This window comes from Colias eurytheme, chromosome 12 (genome assembly GCF_061535395.1).
Source record: "Colias eurytheme isolate Ceu_HAF_F1 chromosome 12, ilColEury1 Martin Lab GWU primary, whole genome shotgun sequence".
In the NCBI taxonomy this organism is placed as follows: domain Eukaryota; kingdom Metazoa; phylum Arthropoda; class Insecta; order Lepidoptera; family Pieridae; genus Colias; species Colias eurytheme.
In genome coordinates this window covers 9272409-9300367 of record NC_142991.1, presented here as the reverse complement: position 1 = coordinate 9300367, position 27959 = coordinate 9272409, and the positions used below count along the sequence as shown (strand labels likewise).

The 27959-nt window shown below is 33.3% G+C and overlaps 1 protein-coding gene across 1 annotated transcript in view; it reads left to right on the top strand.

Moving 5' to 3' along the window:
- Positions 1-27959, top strand: part of LOC149904221 (tRNA dimethylallyltransferase) — a 203992-nt gene that overhangs the window by 157750 nt on the left and 18283 nt on the right. The window contains exon 4 of the mRNA XM_090108121.1: positions 11699-11822. Coding sequence (XP_089964247.1) covers positions 11699-11822 — 124 coding nt within the window. The remainder of the gene's footprint in view (positions 1-11698; positions 11823-27959) is intronic.

Genomic DNA, 27959 nt, shown 5'->3' with positions numbered 1-27959 from the left:
CCCTTACCTTTATATAGAATCCTATCGTGTATTCTCTAACAATAAAGCTTAGAATTCGCATTCTATATTACACAAACACGTCATATACTGTTGAATTAGAACAGACACAGGCAATTCGCACACATGCAAACCATTCACAGATTCACAAGGCATTGAATGGCCGAATATATCGGACCAACAGGCTAGTTATCGGTAATTATAGATGTATGTGGATGTGGATGCCACCTGCGCTATTGTCACATGCTGTGAACATATGTGACGGATAAGTGATCGTGTCCACTGTTGGACGACACGGTTTTTGTAATAACGAGAACTAGCAACAGCTAGTTCAGGTTTTTAGACTTCAATGTGTAAGGTTTTTTAATGTAGAATTAGAACTTGTGACATTATATGAATATATCAATTAGTAAGATTCTTGAAATCTCGTATATAATATGAATTGTTTCTTTTTTATTGAAGAAATAAACGGGGAAATGTTATGGTGTAGCCTTGTAGCGTGCTTGTATCCACATTTGATGATTAAATGTATGTTTCTTATCCTTTTTAGATAATGAATATTGTTAGGTAATAATCTTCGGGATGTTTGCAATATCGAAAAATTTATTCTATGAACGAATTATTGAATTAGAGTCATAAAATATTAGAAATTCTACTATAATAACAATTATCTAAGCTTCGCTACAGAGTTTCGTACTATGTGTATATTGTATAAGCTTTATTGTCATTACGTTTATCTATAACAATACATATCACAAAATCACCAAAAACGATAATTAAACTTATTGTTAATAAAAGTCATCCTAGACAACAGTACCTCACTACAGTGGAAACGCACACTTATTTCGGTGACAAATCTTTTAAAATAATAATGAAGCCCCATGGATCGTTTCGATGCTCAATTAATTATTAAACATTATATCTCTGAATGGGTCTATCATTAGCGACATATATCATGGAATGACTGCTGTAATACAAGACGTTTGAAGATTTTTTCTAGGTTTGTTCGCTAATGTTTTAATTAAGCTAATTCTAAGAACTGTTTGTTTTATTTTATTTTTTTAAACTGATGGTTCAATAAACTACAGAATGTCAAATGTTTAGAAATGTGCTATTTTATTGCATAGTTTACGTTTGATAAAAATTAAAACAATGAATAAAATTATTCTTATCTCTGATAAAAAAAACCTAAGTCAAGTAACTATTTTACTTTATTTTAGTAAAAAAAATTTTATCAAGCAGTACCATAATGAAACCCAAAAAACCCACACTACGAAAACTTTAAAAATAACTTTACAGTTAATAAAGTAGGTAATATCGAAGAATAATTAACTATGGTGACACATAACTACCGATTAATTTCATTATAAAAAATAACTAATGATTATAGGTACTATGGACAACAGTTTTTGCTACCTAATTATATGTACGCTCAATTTTTTATCCATTTATCATTATAGGCGAATGAACTGTTAAGGGACTATAATTGTAAACCACGTGTATCTATCTAAAAATACTTATTTTGGAAACATAAAAAAATTAAACGTGTTTCTAATACAACTAATTTTGTATAGTAGCCGAAATTCGACTTACTAATTCTAACGCCTTTTAAGCTATGTTCCACTGCACGTATCGCGATGAAAAATTTAATAAAACTGCATTGCAATAGCAAAACTACGGTAGATTATTCATTGCAGTAGGTGGAGGATACATTCTTATATACGTATGAGAAGATGACCCACTATGAATTAATAAATAGTAAAATAGATAAAAAGAAATAGGGTTATACTCTAACTACATACATTACAGATTTCTTTAGAGATTAATAATTGCACAGTACAAATAATAGTTATGATATACTTTCTTCAAGCACAAAAGGTACACGTCTCAATTATTTGCGCCTCATTTTAAACTGATTTGTTTGCTTTCACGAAGTAATTACCACGAAAAGAAGCGTCATCGCATTGAAAAAGATCACACATTTACGAGTCACCATGACTACCGATGCCTCCAAAACTTAGTTAAATTGAAAATCCACTTGTAAACAGTAAAATTTAGGGCCCTAGCAACAGGGCTGCCAATGCATTTTGTGCTTTAAACGATGATAATAAGGGCTCAATTGTTGACACGTTTTGAAATTCGGCATTCCAAAGCGTAAAAACCTATGGCCGGATGCCCCTTTGTACTATTAATTTACCTTAAAGTGAGCTAAAAATAGACATTTATTCGTGACTACCGTTTTAGTTTCTCGGCTTTGTATTTTGGTTCTAAAAGTAAAAGTAGAACGTGATTCTGTCTTGTTTGTTTTAATTTCTAAGGTTGTATTCAAATTACATTATTAAGATACTCAAAAGTCCCGCGCAAGCGTAACGGAATAAGTAAAAAGGAATAATTATTTACTTCTCTCAAATTCTGAAAGCTTCAAATATCAATAAATCTTGACAAAAAACTTTTTGGCATAGAGAGAGAGAGCAATTTACACATATTTTATAAAAAAAATACTCAGATCTAACAATCCATAACATATATACAGATAAACGTTAAACTTATAAAACCCCGATGGGAGTAAAGCAAGGTACTAAATTGTCCCTTATAGGTATGTATTACTTTTACCGTTTTAGCATCATTTCTACAATTTTAAGAACTCAGGAAATAGGACTATTTCTTCAATAGGTTACAAACGGATGTATGTAGCATTGTTAAACGACAAAGCAAGCGCCCTTTATAAAAAAGACAATTTCTAAGAACACATGTTCACTTTTTCGCAAGGCGATTAATAAATTTTTTTTGGCCCTCGAAATGTCGAGATATCGCGGTCGAGTCATTGATTAAGACAGGAAACTGTTCATTAGGCAGAGAATGACTTCATTCCATCGAGGCAATTGTACGATAACCCTAATGGTAATTATATTTTGAATACAAATACACTTACGTTGTTCATGTGAACGGTGGATTCGAGTTTAAATGTAGGCTTTTTGTTTGTGCGAAAAAAAGGTTTTATTAGCTAAGGAATTTATTAGCTAATAAACTTAGAATTAATTAATATAGATTAAAATAACGTAGGTACTAATTTAGACCACAGTAACATGTAAAGTTTTATTTCTGATGTTATCTGTATGAATTATTTTAAATTTACTTGGTATTTGGTAACATATTCCACGCTAAATTGTATAAAGGATCACAAAGTAAGGTAGTTAGGTGGTACGTTTATGCACACCCATAAAGTACCTATAAAGGCCTATTACAGTTATTGTGGCACATACAACTAAATCTTTGAAGTCCTTGAGTGTGATCGTATCTCTTTTGTCCATTGTCGACTCGCGAAAAGTACATATTTTTTATAACATTATTTCTAAGAGGAAAACTAAATAACATTAAAAAATACAATCGCGACACACCTGTGTCAAATTCTTCTATTCAGGCTCAAATAAAAATAAACAAAGCCGCGAAAAAACGAAACATAATAAGGAAATTGACAACTGAGATTTTAATACGCCATTTTTTCCCGCGCTGATGTAAGCGAGGTCAACGCCCCGCACCTGTTGCTCACTATTTTTTTTTCTAAATCATGTCTAGCCGTGGACACTGGTCTATTAAGCACTCAGTTTTTTTACCTGTGTTATTGGTTATTGATTTATTTTTAAGTCGGATTGGAGCGGTGTTTAATCGTGAAACAGTGCGCGGTAGACCGCGTTGTTATGTTGATTTTGCTTCATGTAAACACTTCGTACCTTATAACTATACACATCATCACTACATAGTATAAAACAAAGTCGCTTTCTCTGTCCCTATGTCCCTAATATGTATGCTCACAGACATGTATATATAAGTAGACAACGCAAGTACCGCGATCTGTATGAAAACCAAGCGTGTCATATTTTTTGTACTGACCTTGACGCGTTATGACGTCACGAGCGCTTTTTAGTGATGTTAATTTCATTTTACGCTAAATCGATTAGGCCGCCACTCGCGCGGCGATTCTAGTATCGTCCTATCCCATCGAAGTAAATCGAAAGAAATCAGATCAAACTAGATCTATGTCTAAGAGGTAGTCAAATAAATGAATCGTAATCGATTACTAAATCGATTCAAGACAGAAAAATGATAATTACCATAGACAGAGGGATGATAAAATAAAGTTATAAACCTTTTAATATTCTAACAAGTAAACTAATGTGTTTTAGCTTTTTCTTACATATGCCCATTGAGTTACCATGTACTACGTACTAGAGAGGCCATCGAAAGAAAGTAATGAAACTGTCAATCAATCAATCTTTATGTCCCGTTGCATCGATCCATTTTCCTTTTATGTTCGGGTTACTTGGAAAACTGAAAAAACAAACATAGTCTAAGCAATAAGGAGTTTTCTTAAAAAACTCCCAAGATGACACTTTGACTAATGGCGTCCATGTCATAATATTTATTTTTAGTACCTTTGTATTAAAATACTTAAAAGTTCTAGGTCAAGTCGTATTAAATGACAAAAAAAATCTATGCCTTTTTTTCTGAAAAATTGCTCCTTCAAATTATCATTTATCTGTTCGATTATAAAATCGATTAGAATCGAGAACTGTTGCATCAAATGAACATCACTAACCACAAAATTGGACAGAAAAATGAGAACAGAAAAATGAGAAGACGCTATTCATTGCTTGTTATCATACGACGCGATCTTTACCGTGCCAAGTAAAAGCCGCAATGTATTCCGAATCATTTCGTATGATTTGGTATCCGTGTTTGTCACGATCGTTTTCCACAGATATTCTTTATTTGATTTTAAAATAAATAGTGCATATTCTGATTAGAAAATTACCTACCGGTGGAAGGAAACATCTCTGCTAACTCGGCCACTCACAGCTGTGGAGTTTCTACAGTTTATAACGGCGTAATTCGGCATTTTACTTTATTCAGCTTCACGTCTTTCCTTGGCGAACTGCAAGCGCGGACTGAGTGTAGGCCAGCGTCAAGTAAGTTTCATAATCGTAGTTTGGACACGGGAAGTACATACACTCGCTTAGTCTATCTTGATATATGTCCGTGTGTATGCTTAAGGGCCGATTTTTCAATGCCCAGATAAACAGCTAGATAGACTTTATTCTTCAGTTAACAAAATATTCAATTTTTCAATAGACGAATAGGACTTATCTATCGAATAACTAAGTAATTTGAGGAATAAATCTATTTGCCGCTCCAACGGCCAGATAGCGCGCTATTCGACTGTTAGGCGTTTGAGTTGACAACTGACGCGTCAAATTTGAGATATTTTCGTATGTCATAACATAGAGCGTAGAATTATTAACAATTAAACCTCTTTCTATATAATTATTGTTATCAATTAAAATCATATTGAAATTGATGTTTTTGATAGTACTGATGACCATGCCATTGAAAATTTGCCGAACGCTGCCTTTAAGTATGTCGTTTCCATCGTAAAATATTATATAAATCGAAACACAAATTTAACCAAACTCTTTACTCGAATCAAAACAACAATCAACAATCATAGAAGACAAGTGCACTCCTGACGTTAGTCATAATGACGGTTGTTGACAAATTGCAAGATTTGACTCTATCCCGCTCTAACCTGACTAATTTAATATGTTTGTTTCGCCACTCCGAGAGCAGTGCTGCCAATATGGAAATATTTGGTCAGATAGTTATTCATCAAATAAATCACGATTGAAAAATAGGTGAGCCGTAATGAGTTAGATAAATAATTGAATAAATCTATTCGAGGGGTAGTTATTAGACTGTTTATCTCGCGATTGAAAAATCGGCCCTAAATGTTTAAAACTACGCAACGGATTTTGATACGGTTTTTTTTAATAGATAGAGTGATTCAAGAGGAAGTTTTTCTATACTAATATTATAAAAAGGAAAGGTTTGTATGTATGTATGGTTTTCACGCATAAACTACTGGACCGATTTTGATGAAATTTGGCACAGATAATCTTTATACCCTGAGAAAGAACATAGGCTACCTTTTATTGCGAAATATGTACCACGGGCGAGGCCGGGGCGGACCGCTAGTAGTATATAATTTATTATGTTTTAGACAAAGCGGGCGAAGCCGCGGGCGGAAAGCTAGACTTATTATACAGTTTCAACTTTATGAAAATGCAACTTAGTTATTGTTTACATTGCAATATTGTAATCTAATGTGTACTGAATAAATTTTCTTTAACGGGATTCATAAACGTTATTTTAATTGCACAAAATATTTATTTTTATGTTATTTAATTATTGCTAGCTATTGCAGGTATCCAGATATATCTAATCGAAATCATTGAAAGAACGTCTCAAAAACTCAAAGATATGGACATTTTATTTCCTAAATTTCCTAAGTATTACCCAACGGTATTACGAGTACCTTACCTTACTTATATAAGTACTAGCGGTCCGCCCCGGCTTCGCCCGTGGTACATATGAAAAATAGATGTTGGCCGATTCTCAGACTTACCCGATATGCACAGAAAATTTCATGAGAATCGGTCCACCCGTTTCGGAGGAGTATGCAGACTAACATTGTGACACGAGAATTTTATATATAAGAAGATGAACGTATGTACAATAACATAACAAACAACTCGTTGCTAGGATACTGTAAGGACAGTAAAACATCTCTGATAAAGATCACAATAACATGGTATGGTGGTTTACGACTGTTTAAGTGCCCACTTCAATGGAAACCGAACAGAATGCCTTCATGTATTCGTCTAATCTAACCACTTTAAGTTTTAAGAAAAATTATATGACCCAAGCTGGGAGTTTGGTAATAAGTGCGTGTAAGAGGGGTTTTAAGTAATGATAGTTTATATCAAAGATATGCTACCTTTTTCTATAAATATTAAATACTAGCTTCCGCCCGCAGCTTCGCCCACGTGGTGTTTTTTCGCAATAAAAGGTATAGGTACTATGTTCTTTCTCAGGGTCTAAAGATTGTCTGTGCCAAATTTCATCAATATCGGTTGAGAAGTTTAAGCGGGAAAGCGTAACACACTGACAGAGTTACTTTCGCATTTATAATATACAGGGTGTCCCACTATTGGTATACTAAGCGCGAGGCGACTTGTAGTTTTGCATACACTAATCACGTAAAAAATACTTAAAAAAATTTCAACAACAAAATTACGCCAAAAATTTTTTGCTCATTTTTTCCTGTAAATCCATGTTTTCTTCTCTAGTTTCGCGCAGCCGGCATATACCGCTTCTCTAATATGAGCATTTTGTCTATGAAAATATAATCTTAAACAATAGCTCACGTGCTGGTGTCAAAGTTGGGCGGGTTCCTTGTTATGGGTGCACACAAAGAGTTTTAAGAATTCATCTATTTGAAAAAAAAATGCATCTAGAATTTTATAAGTATTTTTTACGTACTCAGCGTATGCAAAACTATAACCTCCTTTGAGCTTAGTATACCAACAGTGGGACATCCTGTATATTAGTAGGGATGTAAATAGGTATTTTTTTGATTGAATTGTTGACGTCAATCATTTTGTGTGTGTAATAATTTCAAACACGTATTGAAAATGATTAACAACCCTTACCTAAACACTTCAATTAAAACCAAAAACCGCAAATCTATTTCTAAAACTAACAAATATGTAATCATACAATCACATTATAGTCAGTCGTATTATAATTTTTATTTGCAGACACTTGCTATTAAGAACGTTATTTTAGTTAAAATAATAGCTCAACAACTTATAATCTACAAATGGTTACCTATCTTAATCTCGAATTTTAATATTCCGAATATCATAATCCAGAAAACGTTTGGAATTTTTTTCATAACCCCGAATTTTAAAACTTCGAAGTTTTGTTTGCCATATAATCGCAACTCCAAATTTCATTTGCCCATTTCTTCATTTGTACGACGTTTTACAATCCAGACGAATGAACTTCCAGACATACGAAATCTAAATGCACAAAATCCAGATGACCGTAATCCATATGCACGAAGGCCAGATTTTTAAAACACAAATTTTTGAAATACAGTTGATTGATATCCAGACAAACAATGTCCAGATTTTTGAAATTCAAATTCATATACGATATCCAGAAAAACGAAATCCTTCCAGGGGGTCGCAGCACGAACCTAACCTATCCTACTGAATAGACACTTAATCCTTTCTGTAATGGGCAAGTAAAACAATAGCGAGTCGGTTCTGGCACTCGCCGGCCGCTGCCGCGGCACGCTCGCTTCGCTCGCTCGGCTCGTGCATGGGGGGTCACGGTTCAAACCTAACCTAACCTACTGAGTCGAATTTGACACTTAAACCTTTCTGTAATGGGCAAGTAAAACAATTTACTTACTGGTAATGTTTATTTTTAGGCAATAGTAAAGGTATAATCACGATTGTATGGGAACCAAATAAAGAGATTATGAAAATCTGGCAATAGTTTATCTGCTATACGATTATATGGGAACCAAATAAAAAGATTATGAAAAGTTGGTAATAGTGTATTTGGAAAATGGTACGATGGGAAACAAAAAAAAGTATTCTGAGAATCTGGTAGGTATAAGTAACTATATCTGGATTATGAGAATACGGGAAACAAAAAAATACTTTTTAAAAATCTAGTTTTGGTGTATCTGGAAATTGATTCATCTGGGAAATTAAAAAAGGAATTTTAAAAAGTTGTCATTCATAACATCTGTCTTTTAAAAGTTCTAACAACCGTTTTCGGGATTTTAAGATTCGGGTAATAGAAATTCGAGTTTTTAATAGGTTACCTCTACGAATAGTTAAATCCTACTACTAAAGTTTGCGAAAGTTTGTAAGTATGGATGTATGGATGTTTGTTACTCTTTCACGTAAAAACTTCTGAATGGATTTGAATGAAACTTTACCACAATATAGCTTATACATCAGAATAACACATAGGATAGGTTTTATACCGGAAATCCCACGGGAACGGAACTATGCGGGTTTTTGTTTGAAAACGCGGGCGAAGCCGCGGGTGGAAAGCTAGTTATTAATACATAAATAAATATTTCAGAACGATTTTCAGTTTTCACATACTTACGGCACGATCTGATCCCATACTCAGCTTTCGCTTGTGTTATGGAAACCAAATGGCTGATAAACATACATATATAATTTTAAATAAATACTTATATAGATAACTAGGTTTCCGCCCGCGGCTTCGCCCGCGCAGTCAAAGAAAAACTCGCATAGTTCCCGTTCCCGTGGGGTGTCCGGGATTGCGTCATTTTCCCGGGATAAAAAGTATCCTATGTCCATTCTCGGGTATCAAAATATCTCCATAACAAATTTCATGAAAATTTGTTCAGTAGTTTAGGCGTGATTGAGTAACAGACAGACAGACAGAGTTACTTTCGCATTTATAATATTAGTATGGATTAATACCCAGAGACAGAGCATATATTTATGTCCATCACACAAATATTTGCCCTGAGTGGGAATCGAACCCACGACCTCTGACTTGGAATGCAGTCCTTATACTTGCAATATATACTACGATTCATTAATTTTAAATATCAAAATGAACATTAGACTAATTTGAGAAGCTTTATTATACTGTAAATGTTACCACCCACTCGCAAACTATGACAGAGATTATCAAAAAGATGGATGACATAGCTAATAATTGATTCATAAGTGTAAGAGTTCCGGCTATTGAGTCACAGTTTATTGATATTTATATGGTCTTCTTAAATAAATGATTTAATGTTATTGACCATTGGCCGTGGGTTCATTGTTGAAGCGTATGTAAAACAGGTCGCCCTTTATATGGAAAAAGTACATAAAACAATGTCATTAGGTCTTTAAAAAATAAATAATAAGAAGTCTATAAAAATAACAAGTTGGCAATTATAGCACTTTTTTCATTTCCGCTTAGAGAAAATATATTATTTTAATGTTATTTCTATTTCAAGGAAGAGAATTTAGATTAACTTCTTGTATTGGTATATAATTCAATTTAGTTGCTTCATGTTCAATATATTATTCCGCACGCGGCTTCGCCCGCTTTGTCTAAAACCTAATACAGTAGAACTCCAATTATCCGAATTAATGGGGACCGGGACCCATTCGGATAATCAAATATTCGGATAATCGGATTAAAAAAAAATATTGCCATTGGAGAGAATAAAAGCTACATTTTGATATTGCACTATTTTTTTATTGAATTAAATGAAAGAAACATGAAATTTTCACATGTTTTAAATATTTTTGCAATCATTTTTCTTATTTCCTCTAGTGACAACGCATCTTTATCACAGTATTACAATATTATTTCCTACAGTAAGGAATCGCCTTTGATGTCGCGCGATGCCGCCGCCAGCGTAGGTACTTACGCTGCCACACGAAAATACGCTAGGGTTGCAACAAATGGGAAATAAAACAATTTTGATTATTAATATAATGATGAAATCATTTATTCATATGTACATTCAAAATAATTGCGATTATTAAATCTGATGTAATTATTTGTTCATAAATATATAATTACAGATATTGCACTGCTAAATATTATTTACGTGGACACTTTATTTTTAGATGTTCTTAATTGTATATTATACCATTTAACTAAGCAATGCATTCGCATTGGGATGTACAATCTGATTAGAAAATAATGAGGACAACATATACATAGCTTTGATTTTAATTCAACAGATACAATTAATACAATCTTTCTGAAATATTGTTTCCTTCTGGGATTTCAATGTAGATTTACATCCGTAAACGGAACAGTTTTTGCGCGTCATAATAGAATATGTAAGTACCTATGTATAATAAAATAATTACACAAAAAATACGACTGCGTCATCCTTTCGCGATAGTTAATGCAAACTCAGCGTGATTGCATTAAGCGGCCCACGTCGCCCGACCCCCCGCCAGTTCCCCTCCGTTTCTCTGCACAAGTACATTCGTCGCCATACTGTAGGATGGTAATACTGTGTCTTTATCATCATCATCCTCTCCATATTCTTGTTAGGGGAAGAATAATAGCGCACTTAAACTTTTTTTGGACAATTTTTTGTGATTCGGATAATCGGCGATTCGGATAGTCGGAGTTCGGATAATTGGAGTTCTACTGTAAATTATATACTAAAACTTTCCTCTTGAATCACTATCTATTACAAAAAACCGCATCAAAATCCGTTGCGAAGTATTAAAGATTTAAGTATACATAGAGACATAGGGACATAGGGACAGAAAAAGCGACTTTGTTTTATACTATGTAGTGATATATAAAAAAATACGCTACGAATTGGAACGTTTTTGGAACGTCGTAAAAAACTTGTAATAGCATACATTTGTACTAACTGTAATCATCACTCCTATAAAACTACTAAATCATTTCTATCAATACATTTTCCTCCTTAATTTCAAACTTAACCATCAAGATCTATTAGCAAACCGCAAACTCCTCAAGAACTCCATTCACAAATCACCTGAGTCGTGACCTGCCGCCTAACTGTCTTACACTATCCTTTCTCAAACATTTTAAAATACAATTTGGGTCACTCAACTCTGATCAATACATATAAAATTGTACATATAAATAAGTTCTTAACATCCCAATGTCACGATGATTCTTTACAGTCAATAATTTAATAAGCTTTCAATCATTGTATTTAATTTTAAGAACAAAGTTTTATTTGTATTTTTTCCTTTTTCTCCAGGTCAATTAAATTTTAAAAATTAAGTTCTTTTTCCTTTTTCTCTAGGTCAATAGAAGTCTGGTTGAAATCTGGTCGACGTCACAGCGAAGTTCTCGATGAGCAGAAGTTGAGTGAGGGAGAGATGAGGCGACCCGGGGCAACCATCTTGTTTTGGCTGAAATGTGAACAGGTCAGTCTAATTCAGAAACGTTTTAACGTATTTTGAAGGCAGTTTATTGATTTCAAAGTGTTTAAAACACACTTTATTTATTGTTTTTTCTAAATGTGTCTACATTAAGTGTGGTTGTGTTAAACAAACACAAGAAAATTTCAGGTAAGTTTTTTAACAATTGCCTTTTATATAGAGTTCCGTAGCAAAAGCTTACAACATACAAATGGAACGAAAAATAAATATTTAAAGAGGACTACAGAATTAACGAGATTTTTTGCCAATTTTTGTGTATTGGTACGGAACCTCTTGCGCGTATACGACACGCGCTTGGCTGGTCTGAAATATTTTTACAGGAAGCAACAGTTTATATACAACAATTTTATTGCTCCTTAATGATAATTTCAAAACATCCGTAGTTCACATTTTTAATTATAAAAGTATTTACGTTTAAAGGGCAATACAATCATAGTACAATAATGTACAGGTGAACAACATTGAAACAAAAAAGTAATCACGATTTTATTGTAACAGGTGAATTTTATTTAAAATTAATTTACGATAAATGTTTTATCAAGAAACTGTTGCGTCTCATCTTAATGTGTTTCAGAATAGCTGTAATACTATAAAATTACTATCATCGGATCTGTATAAAAAGCTATTAGATCGCTTAATTAGCTACCCTTAAATATTGAAAACCGACCCGCTATAATGGTGGTTCAATAACAGGGTTGCGATCAAAAGTGCTTCTAGAAGAAGTCTAATTGAATAAATAAATAAATGTTTGAGTTTGATCAATTTAATAATCAAAAAGTATTCAATAAAAATGTTTAATTATAAGTACAGATCTTAATCTTATCTTAATATGTACATACTATTATAAAGGCGAAAGTTTGTATGGATGTATGGATGTTTGTTACTTTTTCGCGTAAAAACTAATGAACCGATTACAATGAAATTTAGCACACATATAGAGGGTAACTTGGATTAACACATAGGATAGGTTTTATCCCGGAAATCCCACGGGAACGGGAACTATGCGGGTTTTCCTTTGAAAACGCGGGCGAAGCCGCGGGCGGAAATCTAGTAAAACAATATAAGCTACCGGTAATCAAGTGCAAAATAATTTCACACTATAATTAGTACATTGCATTGGAAACTTGAACTCAGAAATATTCCTACAGTTCAACGATACGAACGTTTTAATTGCTTATATCTCGCATATAAAAAGAACAAAATAAAATGTGAAGTCGGCAACCCTATTTCGCTAGGGGTTAAAAAAATATAAACAACGTATCACCTGCTCGTGCCGAGATTGGCAGGTGCATTGCAACGCATCTGCAACAATGCATTTTGGAACTTTCAACCTTATATCTAGACCAATAGGGTATAAAATAGCGTAGTAGGGTTATAGTTCACCTGCGCACACGTCGAAACAACCATTTATAGGGAATACCGCTAACTAGAGGAATTGTTGTTTGTTAAAAGAATTCAGTATTATATTTGAGCGCACCCCATTTGTTTGAAAAGGTTAGATAGAGATAATCCTGACGGCTCTAATAATTATGAAGATGATACTTGAAAGGTGTTGGGAGTTTGACAGATATGGGTGTATTTTGGAACTGTCAATTAATCTTATCAATTCGTTATTAAGAAAATCATACGTTTTTAACGTGTGTGGTTTGAAATATGTATGTATTGTGAAGTCAAACTTTGAAATATCTAGAAGGACTCCAAAATTTATTTCACTATAAAAAGCTACAAGCTGGTAAACGGTAAATTATGTATTTGACGACTAAAAAGTGCTCCTGAAGTCTATTTGAATGAATCTTAATCTTAATCTTAATACTATTATAAAGGCGAAAGTTTGTATGGATGTATGGATGTATGGATGTATGGATGTAAGGATGTTTGTTAATCTTTCACGTAAAAACTACTGAACCGATTACAATGAAATTTAGCACACATATAGAGGGTAACTTGGATTGACACATAGGATAGGTTTTATTCCGGAAATCCCACGGGAACGGGAACTATGCGGGTTTTCCTTTGAAAATGCGGGCGGAGCCGCGGGCGGAAATCTAGTAAAATATAAATGTTTGAGTTTGAGTTTACATTCCATAGCTTTCCTTAGTAACATAATATAAACTATGCTGCTATACATTTATTTGCCTCTCCAGGCTCCACGCTACGCACGATACTTCAAGGAGATATTTTATTAATCAAGTTGAATTCAATCAATAAAAACAGACTCAGATTTCTCAATAATCACAATATGTGACGCATATCACCAGCTGCATAACAATTTTGCCCAGCAAATCGAATTCACGTATGCGTGTGGTCAATTGGTCTCATTAAAACCTATCCGAGCGGCTGTTAACATTAACCGGCCGAATTGAATGTCGTTAAACTTTATTCTTGTTTCTTTTCGCGAGCAGACCATTAACACACACCTGGCCAGCAATCATTATTTCTAGGTACACCTTGTGGAAATATGTATGGATTTAATACAGTGTCAGGATTAAGGAGTTACCGTGTTGATATATGTGACACATTTATTTTGAGACTCGTTACATTATAAAAATGAAAAATGTGTGCATGTGCTTGTTGATACTTTGTATGATGTTGTGCATTCGAAATAGATTGCTGTAAGATGAATGTGGTAAAGGGTATTTAGAATCGTATAACTTTTTTTTTGTCAATAATTCTTTCTGCGTCTAAGATGTTGTTTGTTGTGTTACTAAATAGTCACTAAATTTAGAAGTAACACTCGGAACTAGGCGTCAATTTTGAGAGTGAAACGTATTTTTTTACAATACTAAAGTTCTAATTGAACTCGAAATTCACACTTCATTACATCATCATTACTATGCATATTGTAAATAAAGTGAAGTCCCATGTCCCCTAGTGGGGTAAGGGGCAGATGCATTATGCATACATCTGTTTCACTGATCGATTTTCTTTAGGGACAAGTAGGTGATCAGCCTTCTGTGTCCTGCCAGACCGAGACATTTTTTTTCTTCGTCTCCACCGGGAATCGAACCCAGGACCCCTCGGTTCTACGCTCACGCGTCAACCACTGTACCAAGGAGGCGGTCGTATTGTAAATAGCTATAGAGAAAAAAGGAAACGAGCATTACTGCTTCTTTATTGACACGATATTACTTACTATAATAATATAAATAACTAAATAAGTATTGCATAACAAAAAGGACAATGAAACGCAGTCTCACAAACGAACACAAACAGGTGACCTGTGGAATTTAACGCTAAAACCACCGACAATATAATTGTACTTTATATAACGGAGAATTTATATCAAACGAACATAGAGATAGAGCTAGAGCAAGAGCATTCTTTCGTGATCTTTTAGTGTAAACGAAAACTCGTATTCAGTGTTGTTCAGTATTAGTACATTGCATAGAATCTTTTCGAACGCACTGAGAACAACGAAAGAATGCTCTACGCCTGTTTAAACTAAAATAATTTGACATAGTGGGGTAAGAATGATTATTTTTCCGACCCAAATATCGACCAATAGAATTGCACCATTCGACGTCACGTGGTACAACCTACATGGTATTATACTGATAATTTTTTGAAAATTTTCTCTGGTAGTTGCCACACGTCAAACTGACAGGTTGAATTCAATTGTGAAATTATTGGCCGACATTTGGGACGGAAAAATAATCCCCCTAATACCACACGAGCTTCAAAATTATCTGGCATTTCCCTCAAGGTTCCCTGCAAACAAATAAAGTCGTCAAGTTTTTCAGGAAAAATCACTCGCAACGAACCTATCGGAAAATACCCGATAATTTTGAAGCTCTTGTGGTATTATAAGTGAGTATTCACTCGTTTGGTATAAATGCACCGTAAGAGACGATTATAACTAAGCACTATCCATTATAAAGTACAGGTGAAGGAACCTATAAGGAGTTACGCAGCTGTATGCTAAAATAAAGACTGTTTTTAGGCCCTGTAAAAACTTACTATATTTATATGCGTTTTAAATGTTTAAGTTCTATGGTTATATGAGATGTTCCACTTTAAATTATCTGTTTATATGATTCATTAATAATACTTGTACATTAGATTATGAAATATCGTAATGTGAAACAGGATCTAAATATTTAATATGAATTAGTTGGCATCAGAATTGAGGGAACACCAAAAAATATAAATATTATATCGATACTTACTTATGAGAAAGCACTCTACCATATTTTTAAAAACTTTGAAGAAACGTAATTTATATAAAAGAGGTAAGAATTCAATTTAACACATTTACAATATTTTAATCATACCTTAAATGTAACAAGATTATCCTTTGATTTGTCAATAACGTTTCAATAATCAAATAATTTCTTTTGAAAATATTAACTTTCTATATCCGGTATTTGATGAGCAATTTTGATATTTTTATTGTATTACACGAAGCTTCCACTTTCTATGGTTCAAATATCTTTGGAAAAGTGTCAAATTGATTATTCTATGTACCTAGTTCCGAACTTGCTTCTAGAGCGAGATATTTACGAGCTTTTTTACTTTAGGCTCATTGTATAAAGAAGTCTAAACAAATCTATATATATATCAACGATAGCGAAGACCTATCATAAGAAGCTAACTACTAATCTATAAACCATATCCATATTCATGTAAACTAATTGATACAGATAAGAAATATTTGCATATATGTACATGAAAGCGTATACAGTATATACGTATACAATACATTTTTATGACGTCTGTGGTCGAAGGCAGGTGCGATGCGTGCGTCCTGCAATGTAATCTTTTAAAACAGCCTGTAAAACAGCAATAATTCACAATACACATATATCTGTAGTAATATTTCTTCGTATAAAGGTCAGTGCTTTTTATTTATTTCGTTATTACGTTGGATCGGTCGCGTGAACCTTAATAGCAAGGGTGTTGGCTTTTTCGTTTTTAGTTTATTTTTACTTGAAAATAGCGAATTATTCATTACTTTCATGTTGTAGGATGGAAATTCCTTGGTTCAACATTCGACGTGTTGGTTGTCAGTACTAAATATAAAATCTTAATATAATAAAAAGAAAGTCTTAAAAGAAAAATAACTACCTCTCTACAAGTATTGAAGTTAAGTACAAAGCAAAGAGCAATACGCGAAAACTTAATTTCCATAATTATTAAATAGCGGTACGTATTAAATATACAATGCCTGAACTTTAATAACTTAATATGATCATTAACAATGATACTCATTATTTTTATTACTTTACAATTAAGATAGAAGCTTCGTGGGGGCCTTTATCCTTAATTTACCCGATCATTGCATTCTATTAAGAGGATTACCTATCATTCTGTCCTATTCTATCTCGATGCTAATAAAAGAGATAACGCTAACAAGGATTCTACTAAACGGTGCATTAGTATGTATCTTGAATACAATTCGGAGGGCACGCGTATGTCGCGTGGTTATACCCACCTGTTGCGATACACCCCATTTAGTGGGGTTTATACAGGGTGATTTTATTTGTATTAAATAAATATTATTGAATAAAAAGTGTGATATTTATACTGCTTCCTAGATACTGTATGCGAAACATATGGGGACTTTTTACACGCTTTATATTAGCTTCACCTGTATGTTTGTTTGTAACCGACTTCTTTGGGCTCGATTTTGACCCATTTTAAACGGCCAGATTTCGTTCAAACTTTGTAGATTTATTGAGGACCGATGACAATACACTAATTTGATAAAATTTTCTATTTTTTAGTTCGGTTTTCTATAAAAAGCGTGTTTTTTAGTTTTTTTTAACTATTATTATTATTAAGTAAATACTGCACACCACAAAACCTTAGTTTTGTAGCTTGTTAGTTCTTATGATTTTTATTCTATTGCTTTAAATATGCTTTTACATTTATTTTAGGTTTTATAAATTCTCGTGTTTATGCCATTAGTCCAACTATATAATTTCGAAAAATAAATAGTTACAGAAGCGACCCCTATCCCTCAAAACGCTGCGCACATGCATTATTCTGAAGTGTCGCCGACGCCGACTTGTCTCATATTATACCTTGGTAGATGTAATTTCATAATAGTAATGGAAAAATAATATATTTTAATCATTTCTTAAATTACTGATTATGAAATAGTCTAGAGTCTAGACGATATGAATGCCTACATAGTTATAATCTACAAATCACTACAACATAGTATAAAACAAAGTCGCTTTCTCTGTCCCTATGTCCCTTTGTATGCTTAAATCTTTAAAACTACGCAACGGATTTTGATGTGGCTTTTTTTAAATAGATAGAGTGATTCAAGAGGAAGGTGGAAGGTATATAATTTATTAGGTTTTAGACAAAGCGGGCATAGCCGCGGGCGGTAAGCTACTTTATAATACTGAACAAAAGTGAAGTATGAAATCAATATGAAATACACTAACAAAAATAGCATACGTATTTGAAGTGTAAAAAATGTATAAAATAGGCCTTAATGGGGTTTACAAACAGGCGTGAAATCCTATTCGTCATGTCATGCTGATACCAATTACAAACTATGAATATTAACACGTCAGTGACGCGTAAATACCCATCAAATTTTGCACAGCAAAAAATCTCGCGCCTAACATAAAATACGTTACATTTTTTGTTTCTAGCTTAACTAGACATGGCTATACTAAATTAAGTAATTTACAATTTTAGCTTTAACCCATTGACCACCGTAAGGCCCGATCGGGGCGCGACACAATAGATTTTCTATTGTGTCTGTGATTCCGAGGACTGATGGATTAAATTAAGTAATTACAATTTTATGCTTTTTCATAAAACTAGAAAAAGATATCTATGTGTATCGGTGGTGTTATTGACATAGATAAAACAGTTATTATAATCAAGTAATAAATAATAGTTAATAGAACAAATCGCAATTATATTGTCTATTCAAATTATCCGTTTTCATATAGCGATTATTATGCAAAAAAATGCGAAATCATCCAGTGCACTGTCAAGTTCGATTTATGGTATCAATTAATGTTTAACCGACGAACTTTTTGCATCACCCTGTAGGTGAACACCTGCTTTGCTTTTTATTTTTCCTACATTTAACACAATTATAACTCCATGTATATTATGGTAGGTCATTGCATTCGTTGTTACTTGTTGATGAGGAAATTGAAAGCTCGTCGTTTATTGAGGGGAGATTTTATAATGAACTTTGTAAGGAAATTACGTTAAATGTAAATTAAATTGCTGTTTAAGTCGTAGGAGATTTGAATATCATAATTCGATAAAGCCGATATTTTTATACTTACAAATTAAATTCTCATACTGTAAAAATAACGATTTTTCCCGGAATTAAAATCGGTTATCACACAGAATAGTTCTAATTCTGTTGAACCGGTATTCACATAAAAGTGTTAGGTACATTACATATTGGAGTATGTACTATGTATAAAGATGATTATTTATTGACTATTTATATTAACAAATTGTCGTTTTATTTCCTAACAGATCCCTTGGTTAATTTTGTAATGTTATGATGAACCTCCTGCTGTTAGAATTAACCTCTTGGTTGTTTTGGTTTTTTTTTACTAATAGATATTTAATTTAATATCTTATAAATTCCTTACTAATATTATAAATGCGAAAGTGTGTTTGTTAATCTTTATTAGATATAAAAATATTATTTTATATAACAGGTTGAAGATTATCCTTGTCATGTTGTTCAGTATATTTACTGTTGTAAGGGCAATATATTAACTTTCTAGATCCTATTGCAGATCTTTTCAAATTATAATATTGTTCAATTTCCTTAAAAAGAGAAAGCAGTTTGCTTTTAATTCATAACCATTCACTGTTCGTAGAGAATTCAATATTTCTTGAAGTAGATCCTACTAATATTATTAAGGCGAAAGTTTGTATGGATGTATGGATGTTTGTTACTCTTTCACGTAAAAACTACTGAATGGTTTGAATGAAACTTTACCACAATATAGCTTATACATCAGAATAACACATAGGATAGGTTTTATCCCGGAAATCCCACGGGAACGGGAACTATGCGGGTTTTCCTTTGAAAACGCGGGCGAAGCCGCGGGCGGAAATCTAGTTAAACATAATACGTTTCAACAACATTATTTGATGTGGTATTTCTTAATTACATGGTATACGATGCCTTACATCTTAGTTAGAATACCTTGGTAAGAATACCTATATGTTTATTGTTTACGCACCAAAGGCCATGAATGTAAACAGTTTTTTTTTTCTTTTATAGTCTGTGGAATCGTTCCGATTCATTTTGCATAACGTCAGTTATTATAATAATAGCCTTTTTTCGTGGTGTGAGAAATGTTAATTATATGTTGTGAAACTTTTAGTATGATGCGGCTTAATTATACGTATAAAGATGAACTTATTATAATACTAGATTTCCGCCCGCGGCTTCGCCCGCGTTTTCAAAGGAAAACCCGCATAGTTCCCGTTCCCGTGGGATTTCCGGGATAAAACCTATCCTATGTGTTAATCTAAGTTACCCACTATATGTGTGCTAAATTTCATTGTAATCGGTTCAGTAGTTTTTACGTGAAAGAGTAACAAACATCCATACATCCACACATCCTTACAAACTTTCGCCTTTATAATATGTATTAAGAAGATAAGTTGTGTGATGCCTAGTTAATAGTTTAGATTGTCTAGGCCTTGGTGTGATAAAAATACAAATTCTTTATTTTATCTTCAAATCTGTTTTCTTGAATGTCTCGTTGTGAATGTTCTTTTGTTACATTAAAGTATGTAAAAGTAAGAAATTTTGTAAGATTTTTGAATAAATTGGTTGCTTATACCTCTCCTTGTACTATGCTTATATACCTTCTTAACAATAAGGTGTGATGTAGAAGATAATAATTAACGTATTTATGAATGCATTAAATAAAGAGAATCAGAACTGATAAATTAATTCTTAAACTTGACCAACAATTAAGATATGTAGTTTTATTTAAAGTTAAGGTTTTGGTCAAAGCATAATGATTTTTACAAATGGTTAACGAACAGGGACTTTTTTTTTAAATTCATCAACAAATTAGGAGCTCAAAGCTAACTACCTAATAGAATTAGATGAAGCCAAATGAGTAACCGTTCTCAATATGTAGCTCTGAAAACCTCCGTTATAAATAAAAAAAGTCGATGATTAGACACTCACTGAACAGGCAAAAAATTATATCGGTTCACACATTTTTTTACATCACCACAGAATATCCAATCGGTGAAGGAAAATACCGTAGTGACTGACATGTTGTAGAACCAAAAAAACTGTCACGACATGTGACATCTGCCAATCTGCTCTTGGCTCTATTGTATTATTTTCATAAGTGTGTAGCTTTTTAGTGAAAATATAATTAACTAAGCACCTAAATTAATATGCATACTTTACTTTTACTATCAAATATATTCAATTAATTTAGCGCTTTACGCTGTGCTACAAAAGTAAAACTTAAACCGATATCGGTATTGAGGACTCTACAGTCCACATCATAAGCAATCATATATAAATGCTCTTATTAATTTATCGCTTCTCGCTAAGCTTCTACACAACTACAGCTTTATAACTAAAGCTACAAATCGGCACTCAGCTGTTCAAATTATAAGCAAACATTCACAAGAAATCTTCCCATACTTATTAATTTATCGCTTGTCGCTACGCTTCTCTATACAACCAAAGCTTTATAAGCTAAGTTTGTAAGTAAAGCTGCGGCTATATCGGTACTCGGTTCAAATTACAAGCAATCAATCAGTAATAGCTATGAGCTAGCTAATAATTTGATTTATCAGTTCATCTCCACGTGCGTAATGCGTTTGTAAGTGGCGTGTAAATAGATTGTTTTGAGTGTCATTTATTGAAATAACTTTCAAAAAGGATAATTCTTTTGCGTTTTTTTTTTTCAGACCAATCCTTCTCTAACCCCGATTAGGCTCTTGTCTCCCAAAGTACATAACTTGTATTTATGTCTTTTGTTTTGTTATCTGTTTGTATTTGCATAAATACTATTTTTGTGAAATTATAAACGTAATTTTTATTGCAATATACAAGCAAAAAAGCTGTTGCTATAGAAACTAACGTTAGCAACTAGAATAACAGCCGCATAGTTAGATTCATGCAGTTCTAGTACGATATTACGCTTTCTCTAAATTCGTTGACACAAATAAATAAAATCAAACAAAGTTCCCGAAGTATCGTAGTTCTGTTCTAGCCGAGAATAGATCTGTCAAACACCGCGCGGCGCGACAAAAAGTATATTTGGTAAAATACTGTTTTACAAGTATACCTAACGCATGGTTCCTTGCGTTTAGCGGCGTAAAAGTGAGAAGATGACGCGATTTTTGACAAAACCTTACATATTAGACCGGGAGATACTGACACAAAATTTCGAGTCATTTGTAACAAGGATGGCGGTTCTACAGGGGTCTTAGTACGCAATGACAAAAAGAAAAATGATGGTGTGAACGCTGGTACCGGTGGCTTAGTCGCGTGGGCGTTTGTCGAACTCGTCGGAAAAATAGCGAAAGCCAAACGATTTGTAACACAAAAATTTTAGAATTTACCGATAGCCCATAAAAAAGTAGTAGGCGGTAGTGTCATGCCATACTTTTCCGGTGTGACTTACAGCCCGCCATACCGACGCGAATGTGTTGATTTAAATAAAACAATCATTCAACCATTTGTACCAGGCTAACTTTTGCACAGGTAACTATCGTCGTGCAGCCATTTACGAAAATCGCCATGCCATACTTTTCGGACGATTCCAAATGGTCGCCATACCGCCGAAAATCTGCAAAAAATTTTTATTTCGCCAAACTTTTTGTACCAGTATTGCATTTGGATTTTTGGAGAGTATTTGATAAAATGTGACCATTATTATATTTGCCATACTTCTAGTAGGGGGAAAAAGTGCTGTCATACTTGAAAACTTAATTTATTATTAATTTATATAAGTGAAGATTTCCAACACAAAGATCTTTGAAATTTTGTATTTATATTTGTTGATCCTCAAACTTACAGGAAAAATAAGTGCCATACTGTTACAAATCGTTTGACTTTCGCTATTTTCCGACGAGTTCGACTAACGCCCACGCGACTAAGCCGCCGGTACCAGCGTTCACGCCATCGTTTTTCTTTTTGTCATTGCGTACTAAGACCCCTGTAGAACCGCCATCCTGTTACAAATGACTCGAAATTTTGTGTCAGTATCTCCCGGTCTATATGTATATGGGATAAAAAAAAAATTAAAAATACCCTATGTTATCAAGTATTAAATTTGGTATTGTTACTAACATAGGTATAAGAAAATTGTTACTAACAAGTGGACCAATGATGTTTCAATGAGTAAATAAATTATTATTATAAGTATATTGTAGCTTTTAGAATGTTAAATATGGTTCAGCAGTTTCAGAGCCTATTTAATCAGATATTTCCTGTTTAAATAATGTAAAGTACAGATATTAAATATTTTTATTGTAAACGATTCTTTATAATTTCTAACTTTGCACATTGCATAGTGCCTACAGAAAATTATGAATGGGCGAGCAAGTATATTTTTTTTTCCGTGTCAACCCGTGCACAGACTGGGTGAGAGACTAGTTTTTTTGTGTAAAAGGGTTTTTGGTTATCGTTTCTGCTACGTCACGTTTTTGTTTTTATGTATATTACTGTCTGTTTTGAATAATTTATAGTATTATAATCGGGGATGATTGTTTAAAAAGGTATGGCACATGTGTTGTTACAGAACAGATTTTTTAAACGTATTTATTTGTTTTAACTTTCATGAATATGCCACAAGGCCATTTCGTTATAATGAAGAATGTTACTAGGTATGCCAAATCCCTTGAAATTGTGTCTCAGTAAAGACTGTATGTATACAAATACACTAGTTTTTGTCGTAGTCAAAAATACCAAGTAGTTTTGATTTTATACGCATTCAAAGTTTCCAAAAATATCGAGTCCCGCTAATAGTCACGTGACCGCTTGTGACGTCACGTCACAACGCACCGCCGCGCGTAAGTATCAAGTCGGCAGCGCTGTAGTAGGTGTTATAGCTTGCGCAGTATTTTGATGGGTTTTCATCCGCGAATTTCGTTAATAGTCCAATAATAGTAATTACTAATTATTATTCGTTTAATAAAATAACAGTCATGCCATAGTTTCATCTTTATTTAATGGTTTCTCAAAATCTATTCTATTACATATTATAATAAATCTGTAGAAGGGTCAATTCTGTACATTGAAAATATCGAAAAAAATAAATAGCAGGGGGTGTTACTGGATCGATACCAAACCCAAATATGTGATTAAAAAAATTTTTGTCTGTCTGTCTGTCTGTCTGTCTGTCTGTATGTGAAGACATCACGTGAAAACTAACGGTTCGATTTCGATGAAACTTGGTATAATTATACCTTATTATCCTGGGCGTAAAATAGGATACTTTTTATCCTGGAAAAATACGTAGAAAAAAAACAATCTTAATTTTTCAGTTTTATCCATAGACGTTGTTCTGTAGAACCGCGAACACACGTTGGGTATTATTATAGGCATAGCCGTATTTGGGTCCAATAGATATTTATAAGATGTTATTGTCAGAGTTACTCAAAATGGAGAAATAAACCATCCACGCGAAGACCGACATCCGCGCGGACGGAGTCGCGGGCGGAAGCTAGTATTCTATACGATTGCGTTTTTGCACTGCTGATCTCTGAGGTTTATCTTCATTTTCCTGTTGACATTTGAATTTGTGTGGAACTATACCCTGTTTTTGTTTAATTCTTCTCCCGACCAACTTATATTTTAGTACCTATAGTTCTCCATATCATTCTCAACTTAAAACAAGAAAAAATCTTACTAGCCATCTACCTATACTTAGCCCATACGAGCAGAGCAGAAGCACAATCTAGTATAGATTAAAACTTGTATAGAAAACAAAGGATAACGCAAAACAGCTGCAATGTTCTCAAAATATTATAATATGTAGTATGTACTATGTAAGAACACGGAAAATTCGCATCATGGACGTATAAAAAAAGACGGACGCCGTATTACGAACAAACAACGTGAAGCCACCATAGTAAGCTAGCGATCGTGTAAAGACAATAAACACGCACACACTCTCACCATAGTAAGCTAGTCGGCCGCCATTACGTCGTGAACTACCGACTGATTAACTGCGTCACTGTTTCACAAAAAATATTTAAAATGCCGTCTTGCTTGATTAAATGGTGTCGCAACAGTACAATTTTAAATAACAAAACACAAGGGATTACATTCCACAGGGAAGCAAGTTATTTCTTTTATGTTTTAATGACAAAATTATTACGGCAAAATTTATAGAAAAAAATACAGCCGCCATTGTCATCAAGACAGCTGTTGCCATGGCAACATGGCACACACACATGGATGTTTCGCCGCCATTACTAGGCTTCACTCAATGTTTAGGCGATATACCGTCCGTCTTTTTTTATACGTCCATGATTCGCATATACGAAAAATCGCTAGCGGACTGAGTGAGCCAGATTGAGCGTGTTGTGGTGTGACGTCACACCATCACCGGGCGTTTACAACTTGTTTTACTTCTAAATCGGAAACTAATTGACGTATCGAAGTAATTTTTTCACTAGTATTATTTATTTTTGACAGAGAATATGGATTGCTAATAATCAAAATTAGTGAACATTCTCCATTAAAAAGGTTTCAGTAAAAAGCAATAGTCCATAACTTATCATAGTAAATTCTTCTTGTTGCATTTCTCATAATTATTTTAAGTGGTATTTGAAATATTGTTTGTATAATCTTTCAACAAAATATCTTTATTTTGTAATCTTATCTTATAATCTATACTAATATCAACAATTTTGTTACATCGATCTATCATGCAGGCTCAATTGTATAAACATTTCTTAATGAAACAAGAAAATATCAAAACGCTCGCAAAAGGTTACAGTAACAATACTTACATAAAAATACTTACACTATATGGAGACTTACGATTAACATGATTACATAACGCTCTTTAAAGCTCCAAATCGCTTACGCGTAATTCTTGCACCAAACCACAATACTTTACGCAGTTCGTTTGTCTGCCACTGCGCACCGTCCAAACCGAGTGACATCCATTTGCATAACCATTAGGACTTGTTTGTATAAGATTTTGACCTGGTGGCAGAGTTCAGTGTTATTTTAGACTATTCACTATAGAATTTGTAAAATTGGGCAGCGATTTAATGAAGTTATCGGTATACTATTTGCTCCGCGCGGTTTCACCCCCGTGGCTCCACCCCTGTTGGTCGTAGCGTGATGATATATAGCCTATAACCTTCCTCGATAAATGGGCTATCTAACACCGAAAGAATTTTTCAAATCGGACCAGTAGTTCCCGAGATTAGCGCGTTCAAACAAACAAACAAACAAACAAACTCTTCAGCTTTATAATATTAGTATAAATAAAGAGATATAATATTTAGAGCTTTATTTATTTATAACGCTGCCTTTACATCAAACGATCGAATACTCATTCTAACCCCATTGTGTAAAATAATTATTTTAGTGCAAACAGGCGTAGAGCATTCTTTCGTTGTTCATAGTGCGTTCGAAAAGATATGAAATGTTCTAATACTGAACAACACTGAATACGAGTTTTCGTTTACACTAAAAAATCGCGAAGGAATGCTCTTGCCCTGTCTCTATGTTCTTTTAATGTACATGCACCGGTAAAACAAAACAGATTTCATCAAAAAACAACTTAAAATTAGTAAACAAGCTACTCTACTTATACCTCTTTTATAAATTTTGCCTCTTCAAAATTATGACCAATTTAACACAACCTTTAAATCAATATTTACATAGATACTTAACTCAGTCATCAATAATAATCTGTTATAAAATGTAATAAATTTACATAAATTATCCAATCAATCTTGATTAATTAAATATCTTTTTATGGAGATGTCGCTAATTTATCTGTAGGTGATTAACCAAAAGAAACCCGATAGTCTAGCGAATCAGTCTTCATAGAAATATCATCGGATTAGATACGCAAAAACATTACAAGTTCATTAAGAAATGCTTGAGTATCAAATACGCAATACTTAACGGTAATAGATTTGAGATGAGAACGTCATCGAAAGATGGCCGTTAAGATCATAATATCAAGACATTTATTAAATGGAATATCGGTTACTCGTATGATAATAATAATACGTCTTAACTTATATTCAGCCCACGGTTTGAATACAACATTTTAAACGATGTTTAAAACTTTTACGGGTGCCCTTGCCTTTCCTGAAAAATAAAATTAGATTTATAAGAGAAAATAATATGCACTACTTTATTAATCTCACTATAATCAAATAAGGGAAAACCGTGACGTTACCGAGTGCCTTGAAATCATAGATGACGAAAATATACAAAGTGTTTATTTTATTATGACTTTACATGAAGAATGTAATAAACATTATTACTATTACTGGTAATAAACTCTCACATAAAAGTAATTCTAACCTAAAATATATACAGTAATCACGTATAGACGGCTGTGTTGCCGCTCATCAAAATCAGCTGTCAATATAAAAGTGCCGACCAATCACATCGATCAAGATGTTCTCACGACTAATCATAGACAAAAAATTTGAATGTTTATTATTTGGCTATGGTTGCGTTGAACGCATTGGCAATACAGCGTTCGAAATTTAAAATTTGTCGTCTGACGAAAAATATAAAGAGCATATATTATTATATAGGTACCATTATAATTTCAAATAGTTTTTTGAGAAATAATTTTAATTAAAATTAAACGTAAAATGTTGCCTTATAAGGATTTGTAAATTATTTCTGAACTCTTAATTATATTGAGTAGAAACATACGTCATAAACACGATAATTCATTCTGAAAATCCTTATTCGTGTATTTATACTATACTTTGCATATAATAACCATAAATTGAAATAATAAACACGATCGTGCCTCAATTTTTTCAATTCATATTTTTCTCACGTGACATCCGCAACGCCTTCAATTTTGGCGCGAACTCGTGACGTTGATTGTCTATGTTTTTTTTTCATTTTTTTTTCAACATAGAAGCAAAAACGGCCAGCCATCAATGATAGCGTCTAATGGCCTCACGATATAAAAA